This window comes from Anas platyrhynchos, chromosome 8, assembly GCF_047663525.1.
Source record: "Anas platyrhynchos isolate ZD024472 breed Pekin duck chromosome 8, IASCAAS_PekinDuck_T2T, whole genome shotgun sequence".
NCBI classification, from domain to species: domain Eukaryota; kingdom Metazoa; phylum Chordata; class Aves; order Anseriformes; family Anatidae; genus Anas; species Anas platyrhynchos.
Window position 1 is genome coordinate 29,683,156 of NC_092594.1, and position 23,823 is coordinate 29,706,978.

Below are 23,823 nucleotides of genomic sequence, written 5' to 3' on the forward strand. Positions count from 1 at the left end.
AGGCCCTCCAGGAACAAAGTCGAGTTGTGTGGTGCCTTCAGCCACAGGAGAGCAACTTGAGCCCCGGGGAACCTGCAAAACTTTGAGCCTTGATTAGGCCAAGAGAGATGAGAGAGAATAAATCAGAGAACTAACACAACAGAGTCACACCAGGGCTTTTACCCCTGCTCCAGGAGGCTGCGTGTCAAGGCAGGACTTGATTTTCTTACAGCCACCAGAGCCATCCCTAATTCTGAGGTTTGGTTTGGCATCTCTGACCTCCAGACCAATAGTTTGGGTATGCCTCATAGCTACATGCTGGGGTGTTGGAGCAATAATAATCCTTTCAGGTAAGGGAAACCCAACTCTCCCTCTGCATCTCCCAAACAGCACTAATAGATAGCTATCAGCAGCCTTATTTCATCCACAGAATCACCACCGAAAAGCACTGATTAACATGTAAAACAGTTGGAATTTTTAATTGCTCCACACTAGCTGGTTAAAAGCTGATGAGCCCCCAACAGCACACTGCTATGTAATTCGCTTCCCAGCTGCCCCAAATTCTTAGAGGATAAAGCTGCAGACCAATGTGGCCACACAAAGCACCCAAGGCCTTGCAAGCCAACACTACAAATACCTCTTCTGCCTCTGCTCCTGCCGCTGGGAGCCAAAAAGCAATCATTTCCTGCTGCTCCCTGGTGCAATGGCTCAGAAATTGCTGAGTTCGACCTTACTTATCGCTGGATGTAGTGCAGTTCTGTTTTCTAATCCCCTACATCTGCATTTCGTACAGCCCTTTTCTGAGGCTCTTCAGATTTGAGTTACAGTTTATCACCCTGCTCAGGCAGGATGACGCATCTTCAAACTTTCCACTCAAAAGAAGCGCTGAGGGATGAAACCATTCAAAACCCAAGAAGCTGCCTCAGAAAACGGTCCCCACAGAATACGGACAGCAGGATTGTTTTAAAGTCATAAACTTGATGAGACAAGGGATTATCTGTGCTGCTGGAAAGACTCCTTAGTTTCTGGTATCATAACAAAATATTGAACCATTTGAGAAATTTCCTTCATTTTCCTGAAAGCCATGAAGATGACGAACTAGTGCAGAGCTCTGAGAGGGAAAAAAAAACATTTCTGTTCTCCTACCCGGAGAGCAGAAAAAGACCTTCCAGCACATACCTAACAGACGGCCCCTTCTCCTCTACCCCAGCTCAGGAAGTCTCTGTCCATCTCCAACTCAGACAACCCTAGAGCAACATAGATCCTACAGGCCCAGCCTGAAGTCCTCACTGCCAGCAGTCAAAAAAGGTTTATCGTAGAGTCTAGAAGCTCAAACTTCAGAAGTTTTAAAGTTTCTGGATCCAAATGAGAAGAAAAACAGTCCATCCTGGCAACTATTTTTGGTGCAAAAGCCCAAGAAGAGCCAGACTCTCTGGAAGCCAGTCAACACACATCCCACACAGAACAAGATCTAAGAGCAGAGATGATGCTGCCAGCTGGCTTCAGATGGGGTAGACCTTTATAACCTTCTCCCTCTTGCAAGACCCTCAGTATCAGACCCACCCGTGGGTTCCTGGAGACCCCATCACACATGGGAGAGCATTTGCTTGGATTCACCAAGGCTTTGGGGTCTTCAGGGTCTGCCTGGCACACGTGCACCAACCCAAACATCAAGGACAAAGGAAGCCTCGCCCTGTCTTTCCATCAGGCCGCCCTAACATGCCAACCCCTATTTTTGTGCCTCACCATTGCTTTTTTAGAGAACCTGACCACTTGAAACTTGGACTCCTCTGCCAAATCTCACTGAAATTTGACGTTGGCTTCAGAGCTACCGGGCAGGGAACCTTTCTTAAGGCCACCAGCCTGCAACCCACTCATCCTCTTCGCCCCCCAGGCTGCCTCTGATCCAAACCAGCTCCCTGAGCACCACCCCTAGTGCCTAACAGTTCAATGGGGGGCTCTCCACAGGGGCTTGGGCTGCATTTCAAAGACAAAGCATTGCCAGAACAGGAAAACCTTGGATAAAAAAACAAAGGAGCAGCTCTACTGTCTCCATCAGGCCTGCAGGAAGCCGAGGACTCCTCCAAACACACAACTGACAGGGCCCCCCAGCAAGGGCGCTAAGCCGGGAACCACATGGCCTGACAACCCCAATGAGCACACGCTGCCTCCCACATCAGAGAGGAGCCTCCCCCGAGCCTTGAAGGACTATTTGTACACGAGGCTGCATTGAATTAGGGCAGAGATACTGTCATGGCTCCCATTAGGAGTGTATACATGGCCTCCCCTCATGGGCCTGCCTAGCCTGGATGTTAACACACCAGGCTGCTGCTAGTGCTGGAGGCCACTGCACTGTTGGGGCAGCACCTTCAATGTGGTTTGGGCAGGATAAGCAGAAGAATGGAAAGCAAAGTCTTATCCTGGGTCCAACAACCAACCAGTGCTGGGAGCAGAACCCAACGCTTTGCTCTACCAGGGGCCGGTCTGGCACAGTCAATGCTACTGGGCCAAACCTCTGCCTCAGCTGAGCTCATGGAAAATGCTGGCTAACCCAGGGGAGTATCTGTCAGCCTTTTGTGCTTGGTTTATCATCCGGAGAAGGAGGGACCCTCCACAGTGCAGGCACATGCTACAGTCACTCCAATTCCAGAAGGAAACTTCTGCCACTACATGTGCAACCACTTTTGTGCACTCTGCTCTAGTGCTGTTCCCACATTCAAGAAAAAAAAAAAAAGCATTCCCTTTGATTAGATTAAGTTAGTCATTTTTACTCTAAGAGTCAAGCTAGACTCTGTGACTACCTTAGAAACTATAAAAGCTGGCTTCTTGATCTGAATTTGTCTTAAGATCTAAAGGGGGAAGAAAAAAAAAAAAAAAGGAGGAACTCTAAGAAGAAAATGCCTTTTGTCCCCTCCTGGTGATTTCTTGCTGTCACCTGGGTTTGACATGCAGACACACAGCACTGCTAGCACCCATGCTGACAGAGAACCTGCTCGCACCAGTGGCAGAAAAACAACCAGGGCAGTCCCGGCCCCCCAGCCCATGCATCTCCTTCCCTGGGTGGTGCAGCACCACCATTTATTACAAATGGTGTCATCAGTGATAACCAAACATGACACCGAGTCACCCCGATTTCACGGGCAGCTCAGTTGCCCTGAAGAAGGGACAGTCATTCCACTGCCTGGGTGAAATACAATAAAATATTTAAATGAACGTTTCTCCTCCAGGTCAGCTTTGCCCTCCTCCTGCCGGCGGCTACCGAGTGGCAAAGTGATCTCCTCGCATTACCGTGACAACCCAAGGATGCGTTACAGCAGCAGCGAAGCTGCTGAATGGCGGAGTTTCGGTACTTGACACGCTACAATAGGATACGTTTGCCTTTTCTCAGAAATGAGAGGCCGACATTGTGAGGCATTTAAAGCCAGACATCCATGCGAGGCCATCACCACACACAGGCTCAAAAAGGCTTTGTCTACCCTTCTAAGAGAAATTTCATAATATGCGAGGGTGAGCAGTCAGCAAAAGACTTGGATCTCTCTACTTATAATCATCTACGGTTTCCTCACAACGGGCCTGAATACATCTTTGATTGGTTATGTACTAGAGGAACTGTCCCCAGCGTGGTGCCAGACATGTGCGGCGCAGGCCTGGGTTGGACTCTTGAGCAGGAAGAAGAACTCAATTCAGCAGCCAGGCTCGAAGAAAAAATAATAATAATAATAATAACGTAAAAATGTGGCAATTATTTCATCCCAAATGGTTTCAAGCTATTACTGGTTCAATAAGGGCTTGCCTGGAAATTAAAGGCTAGAGCACTTGCAGTCTGTCCCCCCCCTCCTGCCCCACAGCCCAGGCTACGAGCCAATTCCCAGGCTACAGCTCCTTCACCCAGGAGGGCATTTACAGCCCTTCCTCCCCACAACAGCCTCCGCTTCTCACCCCAAAGGGCAGCCCGTCCCTTGGGATGCGGTTGCCTCGAGCATCCCACATAAGAGCACGGCCATCCAAGCGGGCAGGACCCCAGCCCCTGCCCCCCCCGGGGGCACGGAGGGGAGGGGGCTCGGATCCAGCACTCATCCGCTGCACAAGTGGCTTTCCTGTTGTTCTGCGTGAACAAAAGATGAGCGGCACAGTGGGCCCCGAGAAGGGTGCCTTCCCTTTAATGAACGTGATTTCAATCCGAGTGAATATTCATAAAATTACCCCGGCTCTAATTTGTATAAAATGACAGCCTGCAAACCAGGGATGATTGAAGAGGACCAAAATCATTTTGTTTGATTACAATCTCCCCTCCCTCCTCCCCCCCACCTTCATTATCTTTTATGTCTATTTAAACTCTGGACACTGCATATTCATCTCAATCCTCCCTCCATCTCTCCTTCTGTTTGTGGGTTGCTGCTTTTTTCCCCCCCTCCCATCTCTCCTCTTTTCATTGTAATTTTCTTCTTGCTTCTGTTGTGCATTCAGGGATTTGAGGAGGTTTTCTGGGGGTGGGGGTGGACTTCATTTAAAAAAAAAAAAAAAAAGTGTGTTGTCTGGATAGAAAATTACATTTGCATGCTCGAGGGGCCTGAGGGCTTCTCTGTGGGCTTGGCAAAGATCCTACCTCGGAGGGGGGAGGGAGGTGGAAGATGCTGATTTGATTTCCTCCTCTTCCCACCCCTTCCCCCTTTCCTTTCCATATTATAAATGTCTGCCTGATTTTTCTTTTCTTTTTCTGCATGTGCAAACCACTTGAAGAACAATGGCACAGATTAGAGGCCTTCCTTAGGGCTGTTTATGAATGCAGTTGTGGAGTTCAGCAAAGCAGAAACATTACATACAGTAATTGGACATTTAATTACTAATGAAGCTAGCAACTGAGTATTTTTTTTTTCCAAGGGTCTGAAGCAATGTGACAGACCCTCCAACTGCAGGTTTAATTATGGCTGGAGATGGGCTTAATACTCAATCTTACACTCTATTACCCTCTCGAAAGCCCTTCTGCCTTTTATTCATAATTTTTATGCCCCTGCTCCCTCCAAGGAGGGAAACATTGCAACGTTCAGGCCACTGGACAGAATAATGCTTCTGCTGCTTTTCTCAATTGCTGCAAAACCAAAGCTGCCCCAGCGGCCAGCCTTGGGCAGGCTTCCTACGGAGCCAGCTCTTCTAAGAGCACGGAGGGAAGGGACACGCTTTAGTAGCTCAGAAGAATCACAGTCAACCCCTCCTTGCAGGATTATTCCCAATTTTGGTCCTACATAGTTTTTGATGTCTCAGACAGCACGTTTATGTTCCCTCTTTTAACGTCAAATACTCTGACCATCGTCCTGTAACTTAAAGAGATTTAATTTCCTCTTAGTATTTAGCTTAGGTTTTCTTTTCGTTCTTCCCCCCATCAAGGCACTGTCTTCTCCAAAGCCCAAGGGACAACTGGAAATGAAGGCCTCTGTAGAGAATGTGGAGCAGGTTGCAGGCAGCATGAAAGCAAAGTTTTGTTCCCAGAAACTGAGCCCCCTGGTTTATAACCAGCCCACAGGTGCCTGGTTTTGGGAGGGAGAGATGAGCAGCTAATGGGTCTGGGGGAGAAAACCAAGCTAGGTCCATTTAGATACATACAGTCCCAGTACTACCACTGACAACTCATCTAGAAGGATCCCAAAATGACAAACCAGCTGCACTGGACCCAACTCTCCCCCCTATCATGTCTTTAGCAGAGGCTTACAGCCCCTAGGAGGAAGCAGCGAGAGCTTCTCCCCCTGCTCCTGGCAAGAAGCAGCAGCTTCAGGACTTCCTGAGCTGAAAGTTGCATCTGGGCCATCTGGTTTAATACCACCATCTGACACTGAGATCAGGCTGGAACAGGGTTGATAAGCAAGTTTGGAGCTTTTTGATCTCATTCTGCCCCACTGACTTCCATTCATTGTTGCTCCCATTTCCTCCTTCAGGTGAGGGAAGTGCCAGGCAATCCCACCTCCTTGTGCAGAGTGCTAAGCTCCAGGGAGCAGAACCTCCAGCTTCTGCTGATCAGAAACCTTCTAATTGATTACAGATGAATGCCACGCAGCAAAATTGTTGGATTTTTAAGAGCACAGAGAGCACTTTTGTAAAATGTCATATGCATATTGGGATTTTTCTTTCCTGGTTTTAATGACAAAGTGCAAATTTGGGGGAGAAACAGCGAGAGAAGGCAGCGTAACAGATGTTAGGAGATGAAAAATGTTCTCAGAGAGTAAGTCATCCATTTCTTCCTCCAGATTTCTCACCATATTCCCCTGCCTCTGTAAAACTGTACGCTCTCAAGGTTCACTCAGGCTAATGCTCACTTGTGTTACAGAGCATACAAGCAATGCCTAGATGGACCCAGGCCAGTTTCAAGCAACCCATTCACTCAGCTGATGGTGGGATTCACCTCCGAATTGCTGAGTGTCTAAGCTGGTGGACAAGGCTCCCCTACCCTCAACTGCAGGAAAATAACACAAACTACATACCCCAGAGGACTGGGTTAACATCGCCTGCAGGCAGCACCGCTTGCTCTCCAGTGACTAACAGAGATCTTCAGAGGGCTACGCTGAAAAAAACACCTAACTTTTAGATGGCAGACAGCAGGCAAGTGGAATCCCTCTGAAAGAGCATTTGCTTGTGTAATAGATGCAATTTCCCCCTAGGATTTGCCTTCAGAATGTGGGATTCAGCCAGTAAGCGTATCAAAAGTTCACTGGCACCAGTTAGAAGCCCTGCTGCTCTGCCTCCGCCTTGGATCCCAGACAATTCGCCCCTGGCTGTTTTCAGAAGCAGATACCACGCTCCTTGGACTAGGAACAAGAGCCTGCACTGAGCCCTTTCTAAACTTTGCCCAGTTCCTCAGCTCTGATTAAATTCAGGACCATTCGGATGCCTGTACACAGCCCAGAAGGGCAGTGGGCCTGCCACCACCTGGCCTCTGTTCACCGAGGGAAAAGCTTTGGCAGCCCCCTAAATGCAGGGATCATAAAACCATTTGCAATTAGAGCAATTTGCCTGGCTTGCTAATAGGGTGCACCTTCTGTCTCATAGCATCTGGGGCTGAGGAATCAAGCCCCCCTCAGCTCTCTCAAACTTTCATTCCATGGGAGGCCCATTTCTTCTGCAGTCCTCATGCACAGAAGCAAACAAACAAAATCTATGTCTTGTTTGCTGTTTGCTGCCCTTACCTCCTGCCAGCTACTTCAGCACATGGCGGCCACCTCACATTTCAAAGGGACACCAAATTTCATCCTAGGCCAGCTCTGGGAGCACCTCAAGCACCAGCTCGCCGGCAGCTGGGCCTGCCCTCGGGGCGCCAACAATTGCCAGTTGAGTGCTACAGAAATGCTTGTGGCCAGACTCGTCTGCCTTTCTATGTGCCAAAAAACACAACCCATTGACTCATCCCAGCACTTCCACCTCCTCGGAAACCTCCTGGCACCGAGAACATCTCCTCATGGTCACCAAGACCCAAACCTCCCAATAACTATCACTGCCTTTGGCCAGCACAGCCCCATGCAGTCCCCTCCATAAGAAATTATACTTTGCCCAAGTGCTTCGCAACTGCTGCTGTCCATCTGAGAGCCCTCAGATGGGGCCTGCTTTTGAGAAAAGGCTGCATGCCCCCCTGCTGAGGTCTGGGCCCCTTCAAGATGTCGCAAGGCAGACACTCAACATTAAATTGCCTTTGAAGACCAGAGAGCCCCTCACCATTCTCCTCCCATGTGTTTTATCTTCTGCACAAGTCAGCTGCTGAGTTTGCAGGAGAAAGATCAAATAACTACAAAAAGAAGTTTTAAGTTGCACACTCACTGCCATTAATCATATTTGCGACATCCTTCCTTGATGCCTTAAAAATGCTTATTTACAGACTGCGGCCAGCCTGCTGCCTACAAACAGAGGTACAGTGCCCATCAGGGAAACTTTCTACATAAAGAACATGCCAACAGGTATGAGGAACTTGAAGCCACTTTGAGCCACATCAAACAGGACACATCTGCCTAATAGCTGTCTCTTTTTCAGCTGCCTCATGGTCCAAAGAATCCATCAACTTCCCAGACAATGCCACGTGCCTAGACAGGGATGCTCCAAACACTGTCCAGACCCCACCTGCAGATGAAGTGATGCTGGGCTGGCCGGCATGCATCAAAACCTGTTCAAACAAGAGCAGACATCAGAAAAGAGTCCTTAAGTGAACAAGCCTGCTGGCCAGCACAGCCCCACAGCTCATTGCACCTCATTACATCCAGAGGACAGAAGAAAAGCAGAGCTTGGAAACCCATGCCAAGGGGACCTGCTCTCCAGCAAACACACCATGGTGTTGCTCAACACGAGTGGGCTGGAGGCAGTGGGACCCTTCCTGTCCAGTCCTTGCAGACTGCCAGGTCTGCAGGTGGGACAGTTGTAAGCAACCCCAGGACCCTCAAAAGCCATCTCCTGAGGAGCATCACAGGTAGCACCCTGCACCAAACCGCCCTGATGACCTCTCCCTAGTAAGGCAGTGAGCTCTCCCTTCAAACCCCAGTTGGAGACATCTGCTGCTCGCCAAGAGCCGGCTGTCATGACGGAAGAGCCTGAAACTCTGAAGCTGGACTCTCTTTCAACATCTCTAACTTGCTACAGCTGCTCACTTGAACTGCTAAAAGCCAGCGTAAGCTGATTTGCAAGGAGCCTGTATATGTAAACTGCACCTTTTCTCCAACATAAATAGTACAATCCTGGTTTATAATTTCAGCAGCTTGATGTTTTTTTGGCCAAGAGCAAGTCAAAGGAACTGGAGATGGAAACAGCTTTAGAAAGCCTGGCCAGCCCCACAATACAGTCTGAAAAGGTCCCAAAAGGGCGAGGCTCTCAGCTACATGACCACGCAGCAAAACAAGTACCCCTTCACTGCAGCTCCAACACACACAAAAACCACTTAAGTGCCACAAATATCCTAAATCCAGTTCTCCTCCTGGTCAGACCAGATCTTGAGGTCCGTATTTTTAAGGTGAAATGCTCTCCTTCCTGTTTTAACACCTGGGGAAAACAAATAGCAGGTTAGCGTGGAGGGCCTACAACCTCTGCTGCCACCATCCTAGTGCCTCTTCATCTCCTGCCAACCCCAAGCAGCCAGGATGGCCTGGTCAGTGCTGGTGCTGGCCTCATCTGGATGAAGCTCAATGAGCTGCACACTCAAGCACAGATGTGATTTATGCAGAAAAAAACTGCATCTCCTGGAGGACACAGGCATCTGCACACACTACCAGCAGTGAGGCTCTGCCATGCTGTATGTAAAGCAGCCTTCCAATCCACATACTCTGTGTGCCCTACTGAAGTGATGCTTTTCCTTTGTTCCCTGGTGCAGAAAGCATCCTTTGAGCTAGCTAGATTTCAAAGCTCTCCACTCCTCACTGCAGCCAGAGATAAATGCATTATGATGCAAGGAATTAATAACTTAAGACAACAATTCTGAATTTAATAGAAAATGTTCCTCCCACCTCTCGCTCTGAAGAGGAGGACGGCTGCTAAACCTGTGCAAAACTTGCATTAATTCACCAACTGTTTCCATGGCAGAAACTGGTGATGCAGTGAAGTCAGTGACTTCATTTCCTGAGGACATCAGATCTTGCTCCACATCAAAAGTATTTTTTTTTGTTTATTTTACAGTCCACAAAGGGATGCTGAGTCTTAAGCTCCTGTGGCAGTCTCTGGGAAGGCACATACCTGATTGGGAATCAGAAAACCAGACCCTTTCTGGATCTGCAGCTTAGTCTTTCACCCCAACATCAGAACCTAGTGTGATTTGCTGTGGGAGACTGCAAGACAGAAGTAGCTTGTCAGGAAAATCACCTCCTTGCTCCCCTCAATGCTCTTCAGAAAAAATATGATGCCCATATCAGCTGCTTTCATAATGAAAGCAAGGAAATGCTAATGCAGCTCAGGGAGGAGATGGGCAGAAGTCTCCGAAGAGAAACCTGCCATACACACACAATGCCCATCAGCAAGAGGCAGAGAGATGACAGGCGTTAAACACAACCCAGAAATCCACAGCATTAATTCCAGGGCAAGCGGCGATGAGATGGAGTAGCCATTTTACACACCTGAGCTATCTTCAGCAGCCTGCTGACACTCACTTCCCTCCTCTCCCAACCGTGCAATTTATTTTCATAGTTAATTACAAAGACAGACTGATATCGACCTGCAGAAATCAGGCAGCACCTTAGCTATTTTTGGAACAAAAAGCACAGAACAGAAAGCGATCTCCTTTGATGGGTACAGAAGATACCCAAAATAAATTTTCTTATATGCCTCTCCATAATTTCTTTCCCTTTTGTTTTCATTTAGCATCTTTGATCGTTTTAAAACAAGACCCACTCTCATGAATTCTCTCCTAATTAAACATTCTAATTAAAATGCATCACACTCCATAAATTCACTCTGGTTTTGAAAGCTGACTTTTAATCTGGAGGGCAAATAAGTCCTATCTCAAAGTTGAAAGAAAAAAAAAACACACATCCATCTGAGTCAACGATTAAAAAATAATAAGAATCTATCCCAAGACCTAGCGTGTAAATAGAAATATTCAGCTCCACTTACACTGCAAAGATGACACTGGAAGGCAACATCAGCTCTTCCCAAGTCTGTACATCATTGGCATAATTGTAGGCTCTATCCTAATACAAATATTTACTCCGATTTCTACGTATGTAAATGCCCAGAAGGCAAGGTGATGTTTCAGGACACTGGTTAAATTGATCGTAGTGATCCGATCTGCCCTGCCTAGCACTTCTCTAGTTCTGCAACGTAAATCCTCATGCACACATAAAATTCAGTTACCTAGTTGAAGATCAACCAGAGGGCACAAAATATTTCTTCAGTAAATCTGTAGTTTCACAAAATTCCACCTCAAGGTGAAAAGTACAAGCTCTGAAGGTCAGAAAGTCTGCCCAACACGAGCATGCCTGTCATCGGGATTGAACATCCCATCTCCTCCCCCAGCAGAGAAGAAAGGATGAGTTTAGCACTACTTCCCACACTAGTCGTTAACCAGGAAGCCTTACACAATACATGGGTTTCTAGACAGATGCTAAGCATCAAACCTGTAAATTTAAGACCAAGTCATCCAGATGTATGAAACGCTCAGACTGGTACCACCTCCTTTCTGCAGAAGCAAAAGGCCTCCAAGGTATGAAATTGACTTCAAGGCATTTCATTTGGGAGATGTTTCTTCTACTGCTGGTGCTATGAGGATGCTGCACTGTGCACCTTCTTGTGCTGCATGCTGCAGAGCCCCGCTGGCACAGCAATCTAGGTGTCCTATCCCAAAATAAACTCCCGCATGGTTTAAGTTGCATCAGGAGTGGTGGGGCGGCCTGAGACCAGCACCTCACCAGAAGGCATCTTAAGGTCACATTCAGACAAGTGGAAGAAGAGCCTTTCCCTTGGTTACTCTGAAAACATTTCCCTCGTTTGCCGTTAAGATATGTGCTTTCCTTTAGTTTCCTGGACAGAAAAGGGATTAAACAGGCCAGCTTCTGACTTGAGAGCAGACTTGTGCACGTTTGACGACATCCTGACGCGCGGAACGGCGTGGAGCCGTCAAGTGGGATTCTTCCCCGTTTGCCAGTAAACACCAACATATTCTGCAGGAAATTTAGCATCACACACACAGGAAAAGCCTCTCCCTCCGCTAGTGTTTCATTCCAGCATCTAAATTGGCTTGAGGACTTGTCCTCACGGGGACCAAGTCACTGGGAAAGAAGACATTAGCTGAGTGTTACGACACACGATCTACATCTCTGCAGAACAGCATGCTTTCTCATAGCCTGAAATAGCTCAGAAATTGATTTTGTATGGATGGGCTTTAGGAAAAAAAGATGATTTATCTGCGTCCAAGACTGGCACATTTCATCCCAAAAAAGTGTTTCTTTCCCCTCAGAACATTATGGTCACATAATCTAAACGTTATGAAGAGCACTGATTGTAAGGTAAGTAGTCAGTGGCAAACAAGCACTAGTAATTTCTGCTTCCTAATAAAAAAGCTGCTGTGAATTTTATACCAATTCAATGCTTCGCCGCAGCTTCACTAGCAGATGAAAATGGGTTTTGAGGGGAAAAAGCCTTACTTTAATCACAGATCTTCAAGATGACAGCTACACTGCAAAAATGAAACACATTCACGAAGCCCCACAGGAAAGATCAATGGTTTTAGGTTTCAGGGAGATTAGACTTTATATTTTTTTAAGTTCTCCAATATGAATTTGGTTTAGACAAAGAAAAAAGTGGGGGAGAAGTGTAATCTATAACACTTGTTCTTTCTGAGTTTGAAAGTCATTTATTATTTTGGAGACACTTCTGCAGCACAATTCCCAAGCAACCAAGAACGTGATTTCTACAGCAGAAGTTACCATTACAAGCAAAAAGCCAAGCTCCTGGCATCTCGACGAGAAATGGAACATCCTGGTATTGGCATGCTTGGAAACAAGGAGCTGATATCTCCCACTTCATCCCCACTACAGGCTTTGCCTCCAGCAAGTGGCCACTGCTCGCCCCAGCCGGACCCACTGAGGCTCTCTGTGATCCACCCCAGAGAACTCAGCTCCCCAAAACATGCAGCCCTTCATCCCTGCTAGAGACCTGGGGAGGCAACGTGCCACTGACAGATCCCTTCTGCTAGTCATCGGGTGATATCGGGTGCAGAGTCCTGCTACAAGGAGGTTGAGGTTCCCCAGTAGCTCTGAGATCTTATACCCAGTAAGATAATAAGTACATCTTGTGTGCTTATCCATCTTGAAGAGTGTAGTGGCCTAGAGAGCCAGAATTCAGCTAAAGCACAACAATTTCAGACAAAAAGCCTTGCTTGCACTTCACATGTGCTGAATACCTTCGTCCTCTGTGCATCTTCTGGCTACACTGCCCACGTCCTTCCTATTCTGCAAATCCTATAAGGCAGTAAGCAACAAAACACAGACATTCCCTCTACTAACCAGCTTGAGCCAACACCATGGGAAGCTCAAGAGATGACAGCACAACACCAACTCTTGTCTATTCACAGATCTCTATATGTTTTCTCAGTAGAAATGCAACCCCACACCACGAACATCATCTTCCTGACAATGGGAAGAGTTCTCTTAGCATGACTACTTTTGACTATGCTTTTGGGTAATCCTCTAATCATCTCTAGGCCCTCAGACCACAGCCAGAAACCCAGGAGAAGAGACACAAGGATATAGAAGGTAGAAAAGGAAGGAGGGAGGAGAAATATTAATTTGGCAGAAGACAAAACGTAACTACAAAAATACACATGAAGAAAGCATACTAGTTCTCTGACACATGAATGCAAAATGCATTTGGATTCCCCTGATACCTCCTGCCACTCAATGGCTGAGAGGCCAAGTAAAAGGTACAGCAGAAGGCTGATGTTGGAGGCATTTGCAACTTCTTGCCTTGTAACATTCCTGCTGGGTACAGGTTTTGTTTAAGTTAACGTGCCACAGCAGGGATGCACAATTATAGGCGAGATCTCAAAAATAGCAGGAGACTAATACTTCATTTAGCAATTGTATATGCTCTCTTTCTTTATCCAGTGGCACAGAACCTAATTCCACAGTGAAACCCATTAATTACGGATTGCAGGGAGTGGGCTGCCTCCTCATCCCATCTACTCACCGGATGGGGAAGAAAGCAGCTCGGACACAGACACAGAGGCAATGCTCCGTCTGTGCGAATAAATTAATCCCAACAGCACAAACATCCAAATGCCAGAGGGCAGAGTCCACCCCCACACACATACACACTCTTTGGTTGCTGCAATTAATAATACACATCTGAACTTCAAATGAGTATTAAATCAGAAAGGAGACTGGTTTCTACAACACTCCAAGCCCTGATAACCCCCATTAATTTCAGCACAGCACCCTCCCAGAGCAGCAGGGGACAGAGCTCCACCATGCCCAGCAATTCATCCTTCACAGACAAACACTAAGGAAAGCAAGTGGCTGGGTTCTCCTGTTCCCTAAATCTCCTGATATGCCAGGCAAGCAGGGAAAGCATCAAAACAGATCCTCTTGCAACACGAGGTCATGACTTCAAGAGAGAGGCACAGCAGGGAACCCAAAGACTAATGCCAAAAGGCAGGGAGTCAGAAGGACAAACACTCATAGAGCATTCCCAAACAGATCGAGCTATTCAAAGACATACAGAAGGAAAGAGAGAGAGAAAGAACCCTTAAGAAACACAATCCAGAAAAGCAGAGGACACTTCTCTGCAGACTGAGTGTTCCTCTCCCCTTCCCGAGCTGTCCCAGGGAAGCAAGCTCCAGGTTACCTCCCTGAGCACAGGGAGGACCTCTCCGAGCAGACAAAATGGAGAGCTTCTTTATTTCAGCTGCTGTGAAACGTCTGGACGCCAAAGCTGTTTGGAGAAAGGCTGCGTCTCAGCTAGCTAGTCTGTTACTCAGTTAGCAAGGGTGAAACATCAGCTCTGCTTGGCCTTGTAATAGTTTGCTGCCCAGGCATCGTCTAATTGTCACTCCAGTTTATGAGCTGAAGATTTGTGTTAAGATAACAGCAGATGAATTTTTGGCAGCGAGTTCAGAGCAGGAGGCGGCCCAGACCTAAAAGAAAACCAATTCAAGTCACCGCCCCTGTCTGAAGTGCCCTCCTGCCCACTGGCAGCTGTGGGTCCAGAGCAATGGGACAGAGCAGCAAGGGCTGTTACAGGTCCAAACCCCAAAGATCAAAAGCCTGCCCACTTTGAAAAAAATGCATTTGTTTAAAGTGCCAGACAGACCTCACATGCCAATCCCCTTCCAAAGGAATAAAAGCTACTTGAGCACATTGTTTGACTCACCCTGGGGCCAACACAACAGTGAATAGTGCCCTCTTCCTACAGGAAGGAGACTTCTTACCCAGCCTAGAAACATCCTTACCACACCCCAAGCCCCTGACTCCAGCTGCAGACTATAGGGAAAGATAACAAAATGGAGCTGCAGCAGGTCCCTCATGGTTTGTTCAGGTGGGGAAGGCCTTCCAGGACCAACCACCTTGAGCCACCTCAGCCGGGATTCATCTCACCCTACTCAGGCTCAAACAAGAAACAGCAGTGCCCTAGCTGCTCCCTGCCCTCCCTTTCCAGTCACAGCACCCCAATGTGCCCACCTCCTTCCTCAGCACAGGGAACCCAGACAGGGACAGGCCTCCAGGCCTCCACACCTGGGACCCACCATGGACACAATCATCCCCTTACACCCCTACCCATTCCCACCCCGCTGCCAAGCTTCCCCAGACCGGGACATTTTGGGGGTCCCCCACCTCATCACCACCCCAGAGACCAGCAAAAGGGCACGGCTCGCAGCTCCTCACCCCACAAAAACACGCTGAGCTGTTGCACGGGGTAAGGTTGCAACCAAGAGAAGCTTCTGCTTCCACCGCATTTGGAAAGAGCAAAGGCATCAGAGTTCAAATTTAGAAATCAAGCAAATCGGACTACTGCCTATCTGTGTTTTAGCTCAAATTAGAATATAAAAAAAAAAAAAACAGTGACTGTACAGTGTCCTAGCACCCCCACTCCATCCCAAACTTAGCAGGCTTTATTTTTATTTTTTTTTTCTACGCTACGAATTCCAAAGGCAGCTAATTAGCCAAGACTCAGCAAACTCAGGTTAAAAAAAGAAGCTGCCTCGGCTCCGTCAGGGAGGCAGATGGCAGCGGCGCGGTTGAGACGCGCGGCGGGCTGCATCAGCAGTTTCCCCAGCCCGTGGTGTCTGAGCGCGGGGGGACTGCAGATGGGAGGCCGCGCGGCCGGCCGGCTGCCAGCGGGCCACCAACAGGTGACTCGCTGGCACAGAGAAGCCTTGCCCAGCTCTTGCCATGTGGCCCGGAGAGGCACCTGATCGGTTTATTAACTTACTGGGTGGTTTTGCACATCATGGGCTGGCCCCTCGCACCTTGGTCCTGGTCCCAAGTGGAGAAATAAATGTGTTGTGACCACTGCATGCATAGCTTTGGTGTTCCTCATGGTGTTCAGAGCTCCTTGCTTCTCCCACCTTTGGGATCCCCCAGGGGGATGCAGGGAAGAGACAGGGCTACTGCCACGGATGGGTGAGTGAATGCATGTAACGGGAAAACCTACCCTAGATACGAAAAGCAGTGAGATGAGCGCTTAGGCAGCCCAGCTGACTCTTCAGAATAATCCCTTAGCCAGCAGGAACCCAGCCAGGTAGATACAATTTAATTAAAATGACGTCAGCTCGTTATGCAGGAGTCGGAGGTCCCTCTGGACGCGGTGCCCAGTGGCTCAGATGTGAGCAGAGACTGGGAAAGGTCAAACTTGCTTGGACTCCATCCATACTCCTGCTTCTCTCTCCTCTTGGGTTTAAGCAGGTGCTCGCTTCAGACACTCTCACGTGTGCTCTTCCCAGTGCCCTGAGCTCCTGCTAACACCCCAAGCCATCGGGATACATAGGGAGCAGCACGTCCTGTCCCTCTGGTCCTGCCCCACTCCTGCAGGACCTCCTTGCACGTCGCAGCTGAGAAGGAACAGCGAGGGCACAGCACCTACAGGGAGCGGTACGGCACTGCTCTCTGCATGACCAGAATGTTTTACACACGCTGGGAATCACAGCAAAACAGAGATAAAAACCTTAAAAGCAGCTTCATGGCAGCCTTATTACTTCATGTTTGCAGGAGCCAGAGCGTGTTCAAGGGTACCAAGTCCTAAGCCAGAAGAAGCAATACCTAAGACACAGCAAACTGCTCGCTCACAGGCATTTCTCGAAGGATGACGTGGCTTGAGTCAAGAAAAGGCTTTCTCTGCAGTCTCTCGTACCTCATGACCTTCTCACTAGTTTCCCAGCCAGACAGGTGCAATAAAATGTTTCTAACCTGCAGGAATGTAAGTGCAGATGCCACGTGAAGCTGCTGGATGTATTCAGGAGTTCAGTGCTAGTGAAAAGGTGCAAAACGCAGCAGCCTCAAAGATGCAGGACATTAACACAACCCTCCAAAAAACACATCTCTGAGTGGGGGACAACTTCCAGCTGAGAGCAGGAGGGCACCTGTGCCCTCAGGTCCTGCCTTTGCGCATGGGCAGGGTCTGGGCTCCTCACCTGTGAGCTTCAATAAGGTCTAAAGGATAATACAGGACCGGCTGCCCTGTAATTAGTATTAAAGCCTCTTCAAAACATCCAGCCTGTGCTCAGGGACTGATCAATAGCAATCAATTCTTGCACATCAGCAGATTTTGCAAGTGCCTAGCACGCTCCTGAATGAGGCCATTAGCACCTACAATCTCAAACTAATAGCCTGTAATGATGGGATTTTACCTATGTTAATAGCAGGCTGGATGATAAACAGCAATTTCGTTATCAACGTTCATTGGGGTGAGCAGACCTTAATCCTGTCGTGGCAGAGATGACAAGGCAAAGACAATACTGGCACATTGGGACACGGGAGATTTAGAGGGATGGTGAAGGAGCAGGTTCCTGAAAAACCCAAGTGAAAGAAATAAGAGGAGGCCAGGAAAGATTTATCGTACGAAAGCAGTGACTCTAACATGGGCAGCCTGCTCTGCCTTACCCAGAGGAGCATCTGACACAAGAGATGCAAGCAAGGGAAGCACCCTTCCCAAATCCATCCATCACGGGCACCAGGCAGCCCCACAGGTCCACTTCCAAGGCCAGGCACCCTGCAAGAGTTAAACTGATGCCGGATCCAGCTCCTGGTTCCCGGGCTTAATACGCCCAGAGCTGTAGCAAGGGTGTTAAACTCCTACACTTTCAGTTCAAAGGCAGCTTTGCAGAGCTGAGCAGTCTTAAAATGCACAGCTTTTCCGAAGCGTGACCTTTTCACAAGGTTTCCAATTCAGTCAAGATTTGTTTCCTCCCTCTTCAAGCACAGAACTAATGGTAGTCATGAAACACCTCCTCCACCAGCAGCATGCTGGCAGGCCAGGCTCCCCGCCAGGCTGGAAATGCCACGACCGGTTCCCTTTGGTGATCACAGTGGTGTTTCTGCAAAGGCTGGAGGGCAAACAAAGTCACCTTGCCACCATCAGACAACCAAAGCTGGGGCTGCTGGCCCAAGCCTCCCCACCCCTTGGCATGCCTCAGGACCAGCAGTGTCCCCATGTCACTCCAGCACCCACAGCAGAGATGCCTGGTGCTTTCAGAAACCTGCTAAAATCCCTAATTGCCCTTCCCAGAAAAGCCCCTGCCTGGCTTAGTGGCCCCGGCAGTAGATCAGGCTGATGGCTGTACTTGATTTTGAAGGTCTTTTCCAAAATAAGCGATTCTATGAGTCTAATGATTGGCTCTGTCCTGCTGATACAAGCCTGGGAGACCTTCCCAGCCCCTCTCAATGCTCGCATCTGCAGGTTTCATTGCCTGGCTTTCCTCCATCTTGCTTGCTCTCCAGAAGAAAGAGGAGGAAGAGGAAAATTTTAAGGTATTGGCACTAATAAATCTTACAGCACACCCATGAGGAGACACCCTCCTGCCCCAGGGGAAGCAAAACCTTCTCTCACACCCTGCCCGTCCCACCCTTTATCCTCCCCTGCTCACAGTGCCTGGAAATGCCCCTTGCCTGTAGGAATGGAAGGTCTCCAGGGCACAGACCCGTTGTCACACACCTGGAAGTGCCATCACATCCCACCTAGCTACACATGAAGCACAAAACAATTTCACCACAGTCTTTCAGACAGCTCCCTTTCACGCTTCATTTATTTCCTCGCGCACGAGCTCAAAGTCTCCTAGCTTTTTGCCCCTCTCCCCCCATACACTACAGGAATGGGGGCACACACTCAGGAATGGGAGCCCCCAGAGCTGTGCCGTGGCTATGACAGAAGCAGGTGCCTGGTCCCAAGCTGCTCCCAGGGCTCCCAAATCATCACCACAGAGGCATCCCCACAGTCCCTATAGCTCAGGGACTTAACGTTAACCCAAAATATCCAGGATTAGGCACCTGAACAGGCAGGTCTCACGCTCGCTAGGGCGGCAGTCGAGTGCTGTAGGAACTGGTTTAAGATCCAGGACCTGAGTAAAAGCCCAGCACAATGACTCTGCTGAGAGTCACCAGCCCCGACGTGCCAGGTATTTCTGGGCTCGCTGACGGGACACACCACGGTTTCCAAATCCTACAAATTACTGAGGCGCTGTCGTTGACACAGCCGATGTTTGCAAGGAGCACATCACTTTCATATTGGCGAGGCTTCTCCAAACACAGGGCACAACATCACACGGAGTTTAGAGCCTGGGTTACAAACTTCCCAGAAAAACTCTGGGCCAAACGAGGGGGAACTCCAGCCTTACGTGCGGTTCCCAAACAGAGCGTCAGCCAACCTGCCTTCAGGCATTTTCTTTCCCCATTGCGTATTTACTGCATGGGTTTGTTTGGATGTGTTCTGCTCACGACTTGCTCCTTGGAGCAACTCCAAATCTGCCTCCCTCTTAAGTTTTGCTACAATATAGTCATTCAAACTGATTGCAAACATCAGAAGCTATGTTTGATTTCTTTATGCACACTAATTCTAGACTGGGTCACCAAAGTATTTTCATAGTTGTGTCAGCACTGTCTAGACAAACCATTAAAAACAGGATGCAACAATCATCTGAAACGCAACGTCAAGTTCATGCCCAGAGATATTCTCCACGGGGGAAAAAAGAAAAAGGCCAAATCCGTCATTACACGGCCCATTCACGCTGTTTGGCCAGCGCTGGCTCGGCTGCCACTTTTTTGTTCAAGAGGACTTTACCGAAGCTCAGCAGAAAAACATATATTTAACTGCAATTTAAAAAAAAAAAAAAAACATGCTGACATCAACAAGCCCAGAGAACAGCAGGATCTTTTGAAGGGTTTGTCCAGAAGTCGTGAGCCTGCTCTCCATGCTGCCAGATATCCACACCTTGCTACCAGCACCAGATCTTCGACGGGAGAGCAAGCGACTGTGTCACATCACCATGCCCACTATGCCACGAGTCCCAGCTCTAGCTCCAGGCCTGGGCTGCCCCAGGCACTCTTCCTCATAGCCTCTGCTGGGCTCCCATCGCCACCACCACCACAAAACCCAAAATCTGGGCACCCCCGGAGAGCTGCTTCCCAGCACCGTGCATCAGAAACGCAGCTTCTCGTTTCTCGCCACTTCTCGGCATGGAGCTCTTCCAAAACCCCGAGAGCACCAGCCGTAATCTTGGCAGAAAGGGACGCGCGTATAAAAATCAGCGCTCTGTCAAAACAGGGAAATAATGCGGGAGCTGATCTGTGCACATTAATCCGCTGCAGTCAATGAGGAGACAATTTCCCTGGAGAAAGTCATACATTAAAAGGAAAAAGAAAAAAAAAAAAAAAAAGAAAGGAAAGGAAAGGGGAAAAAAAAAAGATTAATGTGACTTTGAAATATCACAAGCACCGTTTATCTTCCTCCTGCCACCACAGGTTTTTGTTCTTGTTGTGTGGTGTTTTTTTTAAAATACAAAGAGAGCCTTAAAATTCACTGTGAACACAGCCCGTCTGCCTCAGATGTGCAAACATAGGTGCCTTACAGTAGGGCAGAACTACAAATATAGTAGCGCTTGCTCTCTCAGTACCCACCCTTAACATTTTTAATTAATTTAATAAAAAAACGTAATTGCTTTTCACTGGCACGGCCCTCTAATTATACTCAGAGTCGATGTGTGCTCCTCGGAGCTCCTGGTAGCAATGTATTCACCCACAAAGTTCAGGCCTTGGCTCTTCTGTGTCAGCATCGAAGCAGAGCACTGCTCCCCCATACACATTTAGTGACCGACACAGAGCCCAGGCACTGACCAGGCATTCAAATACGCATTCCCTTTCTAGGGTAGGACTAGAAAAATTTGCCAGTTAAAAGGAAAAGGAAAAAAAAAAACAGTTCAATGTATGTAACACAAAGAAGACACGCTTAAAACTGAGGTGAATTGCATGAACTCAGCCTTTGGCAATTCTGAAACAAATGAGCTCACCATACCATTTATATTCCCATTTTCGTTTTACACGTATCCCATAGATCATAAATATACATTAATAACTGTAACACTCAAAGTTTACATTCAGCTGTAACATTTAGGATCAATACTCTTCAAATGACCTTTAATAGTAATGAGCTACCATAACACTGTCTTGAGGACATTAAATTTTTATTAGAAATACTTTATTACAAATGTTCAAACCCGTCTCCGTGCACTTTCACACCCATACAAATACACTCCCACTATTCTAATTTTCCTTAACAAAATACAATATTCTTTCACAGTTTTTGAAAAAAACTGTATGCAGTATTGAGGTTTTAGATATTTCATATGTTCAGATATCGGTGCTTTGTCGTCTTTTATGTTTTTAAATCAAAACCTATGAACCAGGGGTTGAAAAAATCATCTGCTTTTCAACGTGATAAATAGGAATTGTTCCCACGTGGCTTGAACAGGATGGGACCAGGCTCCTGATCACCATAAGCCCTTAATATGGGAGGGGGGGATGCACTGGCACCCCGGGGATGTTGCAGTCAGCATCCTTTTAAGAACTTGCCTTCACTGAATACTAACACCAGGTTGTCACAAGGGCCCCACCCAAAGGCAGGTTGCACCCCGGTCTCCCAAACCCCTCATTTGAGGTCCCGTGATGGCAGCCCCCTGCCACAGCCCCCATTTCTCCATCAGCTGCCACAGCAGCTCATTAGGGCCCAGGTAGGAGAGGCAGCGTCTCTGCGGGCTCGTTGAGGGCTGATCCTCAGCGGGCAATTCCCACTGCTTAATGACCTGAGACCATCCGAGTCGGCAGCAAATGGGAAAGGGAATCTTCTCATTTGTTACCCATCCCCACATCCTGATAAAAAGAATGATTACACTTTTAAGTTCGAACAATTCCCTGCAGTTGTAGCCATGTCATATCTAGATTGTCTAATTTACATGCATATTCATAATCCCTGTGTATTTAATTAAATTCTTCAATCCCTGGAGTGTCTTTCCTAAACAATAGTAATTTATCTTGCACAGATAAGGGTGCCCTCGATTTATTCCACTCTGTAGCTAACAGCATTTCCTTCTGATCAAGGGTAGGAAGCAAAACTCGAACAGAGGGAATCTTTAAATATATTTAAATTGCAAGATTAGCTTGCTTTTCTTTCTTTTTCTCTCACCCCAAGTTACCCTTTTAAATGATAAATACATTTTCCTGAGCTCCGAGGAAAACCTTTCACCCAATGTCCTGATAACAACTGCATGCCCCAAAAGCAAGAACGCATTTATCCAGCATGGTCTACAGGACATCCTCAGCACACACCTTTCACCGCAGGCTGCAAACTCATCCATCACAGCCCATAGCAAAAGAATTCTACAGTAAAATGTCACAGGAGGAGCTCCAGGAGGACCAAGCCCTTCATCTTGCCAGCAACCATCCCAAGGCCCTACAATAGGGACGCTGGCCCTTGTGGGGTTGTTACTTGACCGATGGCCTCGGTCATTGCAGAGACAGACAGAAGGCACCAAAGAGATGCCTCCTCCTCCAGAACATTAACCCTGTTCAAATATTAGCACGAGGAATTTAACTCTGACTGCAATTAGAAAAGCGTTAAAATATTTAGCAAAGTCAAACTGCTGAGAACATCACGATGAGGAAAGGAAAAGAAAAAAAAATCTGATGTTGCAACACTTTTTTTTTTATTATTATTATTATTATTACACAGCTCTCCACCCCCTCGCCCAGAACAGCATCGATTATGGGTGGAGAAGTACTGGTTTCCTCAAAAGCCTGAGGCCACCAGAGCCCCGCTCTGCTCCACCACCGCATTGCAGCCGTGGCCTAACAACTGCAGCCCTGCACAGCTGCTTCTGGCTGACTCAACGAGGAGTCACCATCCTTTAAATCGGGTTGCTTTCCCCCCACTGTGACAACCCTTTCCCAGAAGTAACGGGCAAGCCATGCTGTCCCAAAAAAGCTGGCCCACAGCGAGTGTCCCATCCGAAGGTGCTGTCCTCCACCGGTAACGCTGAGCCTGCCCACTGACACAGCCTGCAGCTGCCAAATCCTCTTCCCCAGGAATTCGTAGCTGGATTCAGACATTCCCAGCCTGTTACTTATTCTAATGCTTTCAGCCCTCTGGAGTACAGGGACATCCTGTCTTAAACCTGCCGAGGCTCATGCCAAGAGGACATCTGCTTGGAAGGCAGCCTCCGGCCAGGAGGGCTGCATTCCCGTCCCTGCAAGAGCCCAAACATGCCCTTGCACCCACAAAGCTCAGCCAGCTCTCAGCAGGGCCAGCAGCAAGGCAAGCCACCCAGGCAAACCACAGTTCCCGTTCCCACTTCAGAAGCCCTGCAGGGTTTTTAGACCTTGGAAACATTTCTTCCTACTCAGGGCATTTTTAGGTTAATGGTTCATCAAACCTCACAGTCCAGGAAGCCTCAGAGTGGCTGACCAGTGTGTGGGTGTGGGGACGGGTGGGGAGAAAAAAAAAACAACCTCAGACATCGGCGCTTCCCACAGGACTTGAACCACAGGCTCTGTGCTAAGCCAGGAGCCACCAGAAACGAGCCAAAAACCAGGCAGACGGGCAGCACCGAGAGGGAAAACCTCACTACTGCTTTGTGTCTCTTCCAGATACGGTGAGCACAAACAGCAAACGATCACTCAGCAAAAGCATCGGTCTCATTTTCAGGATGTTCTCCAAAAGGCAGCATTTCCATGCGAGAAGCAGCCGTGCCTGCTAAGCCCTTCTGCAAATCCTCATGGGTTTGCTGCCAAGCTGGACCAGCAGCGATGGGAGAAGACAGTGATGCCTTCAGAGGGAACACTCGACATTTGACCTCTCCATTTGCCCAGGTCCTTCTTTCCTAAGCTTTATTTTAAAGTGCATTATTCAAGTGCA

At 48.1% G+C, this 23,823-nt stretch overlaps 1 protein-coding gene across 2 annotated transcripts in view; it reads right to left on the bottom strand.

The window, feature by feature from the left end:
- ZSWIM5 (zinc finger SWIM-type containing 5) overlaps window positions 1-23,823 on the bottom strand; it is an 86,909-nt gene that overhangs the window by 51,997 nt on the left and 11,089 nt on the right. The window contains exon 1 of one of the 2 annotated variants that reach the window (XM_072041724.1): window positions 14,800-14,887. The exons of the other annotated variant lie outside the window; for it this stretch is intronic. Within the exon in view, the coding sequence (XP_071897825.1) occupies window positions 14,800-14,872 (73 nt within the window). The 5' untranslated portion in view covers window positions 14,873-14,887. Of the gene's footprint in view, window positions 1-14,799; window positions 14,888-23,823 lie in introns of those variants that run through there. 2 annotated transcript variants of the gene reach the window in all.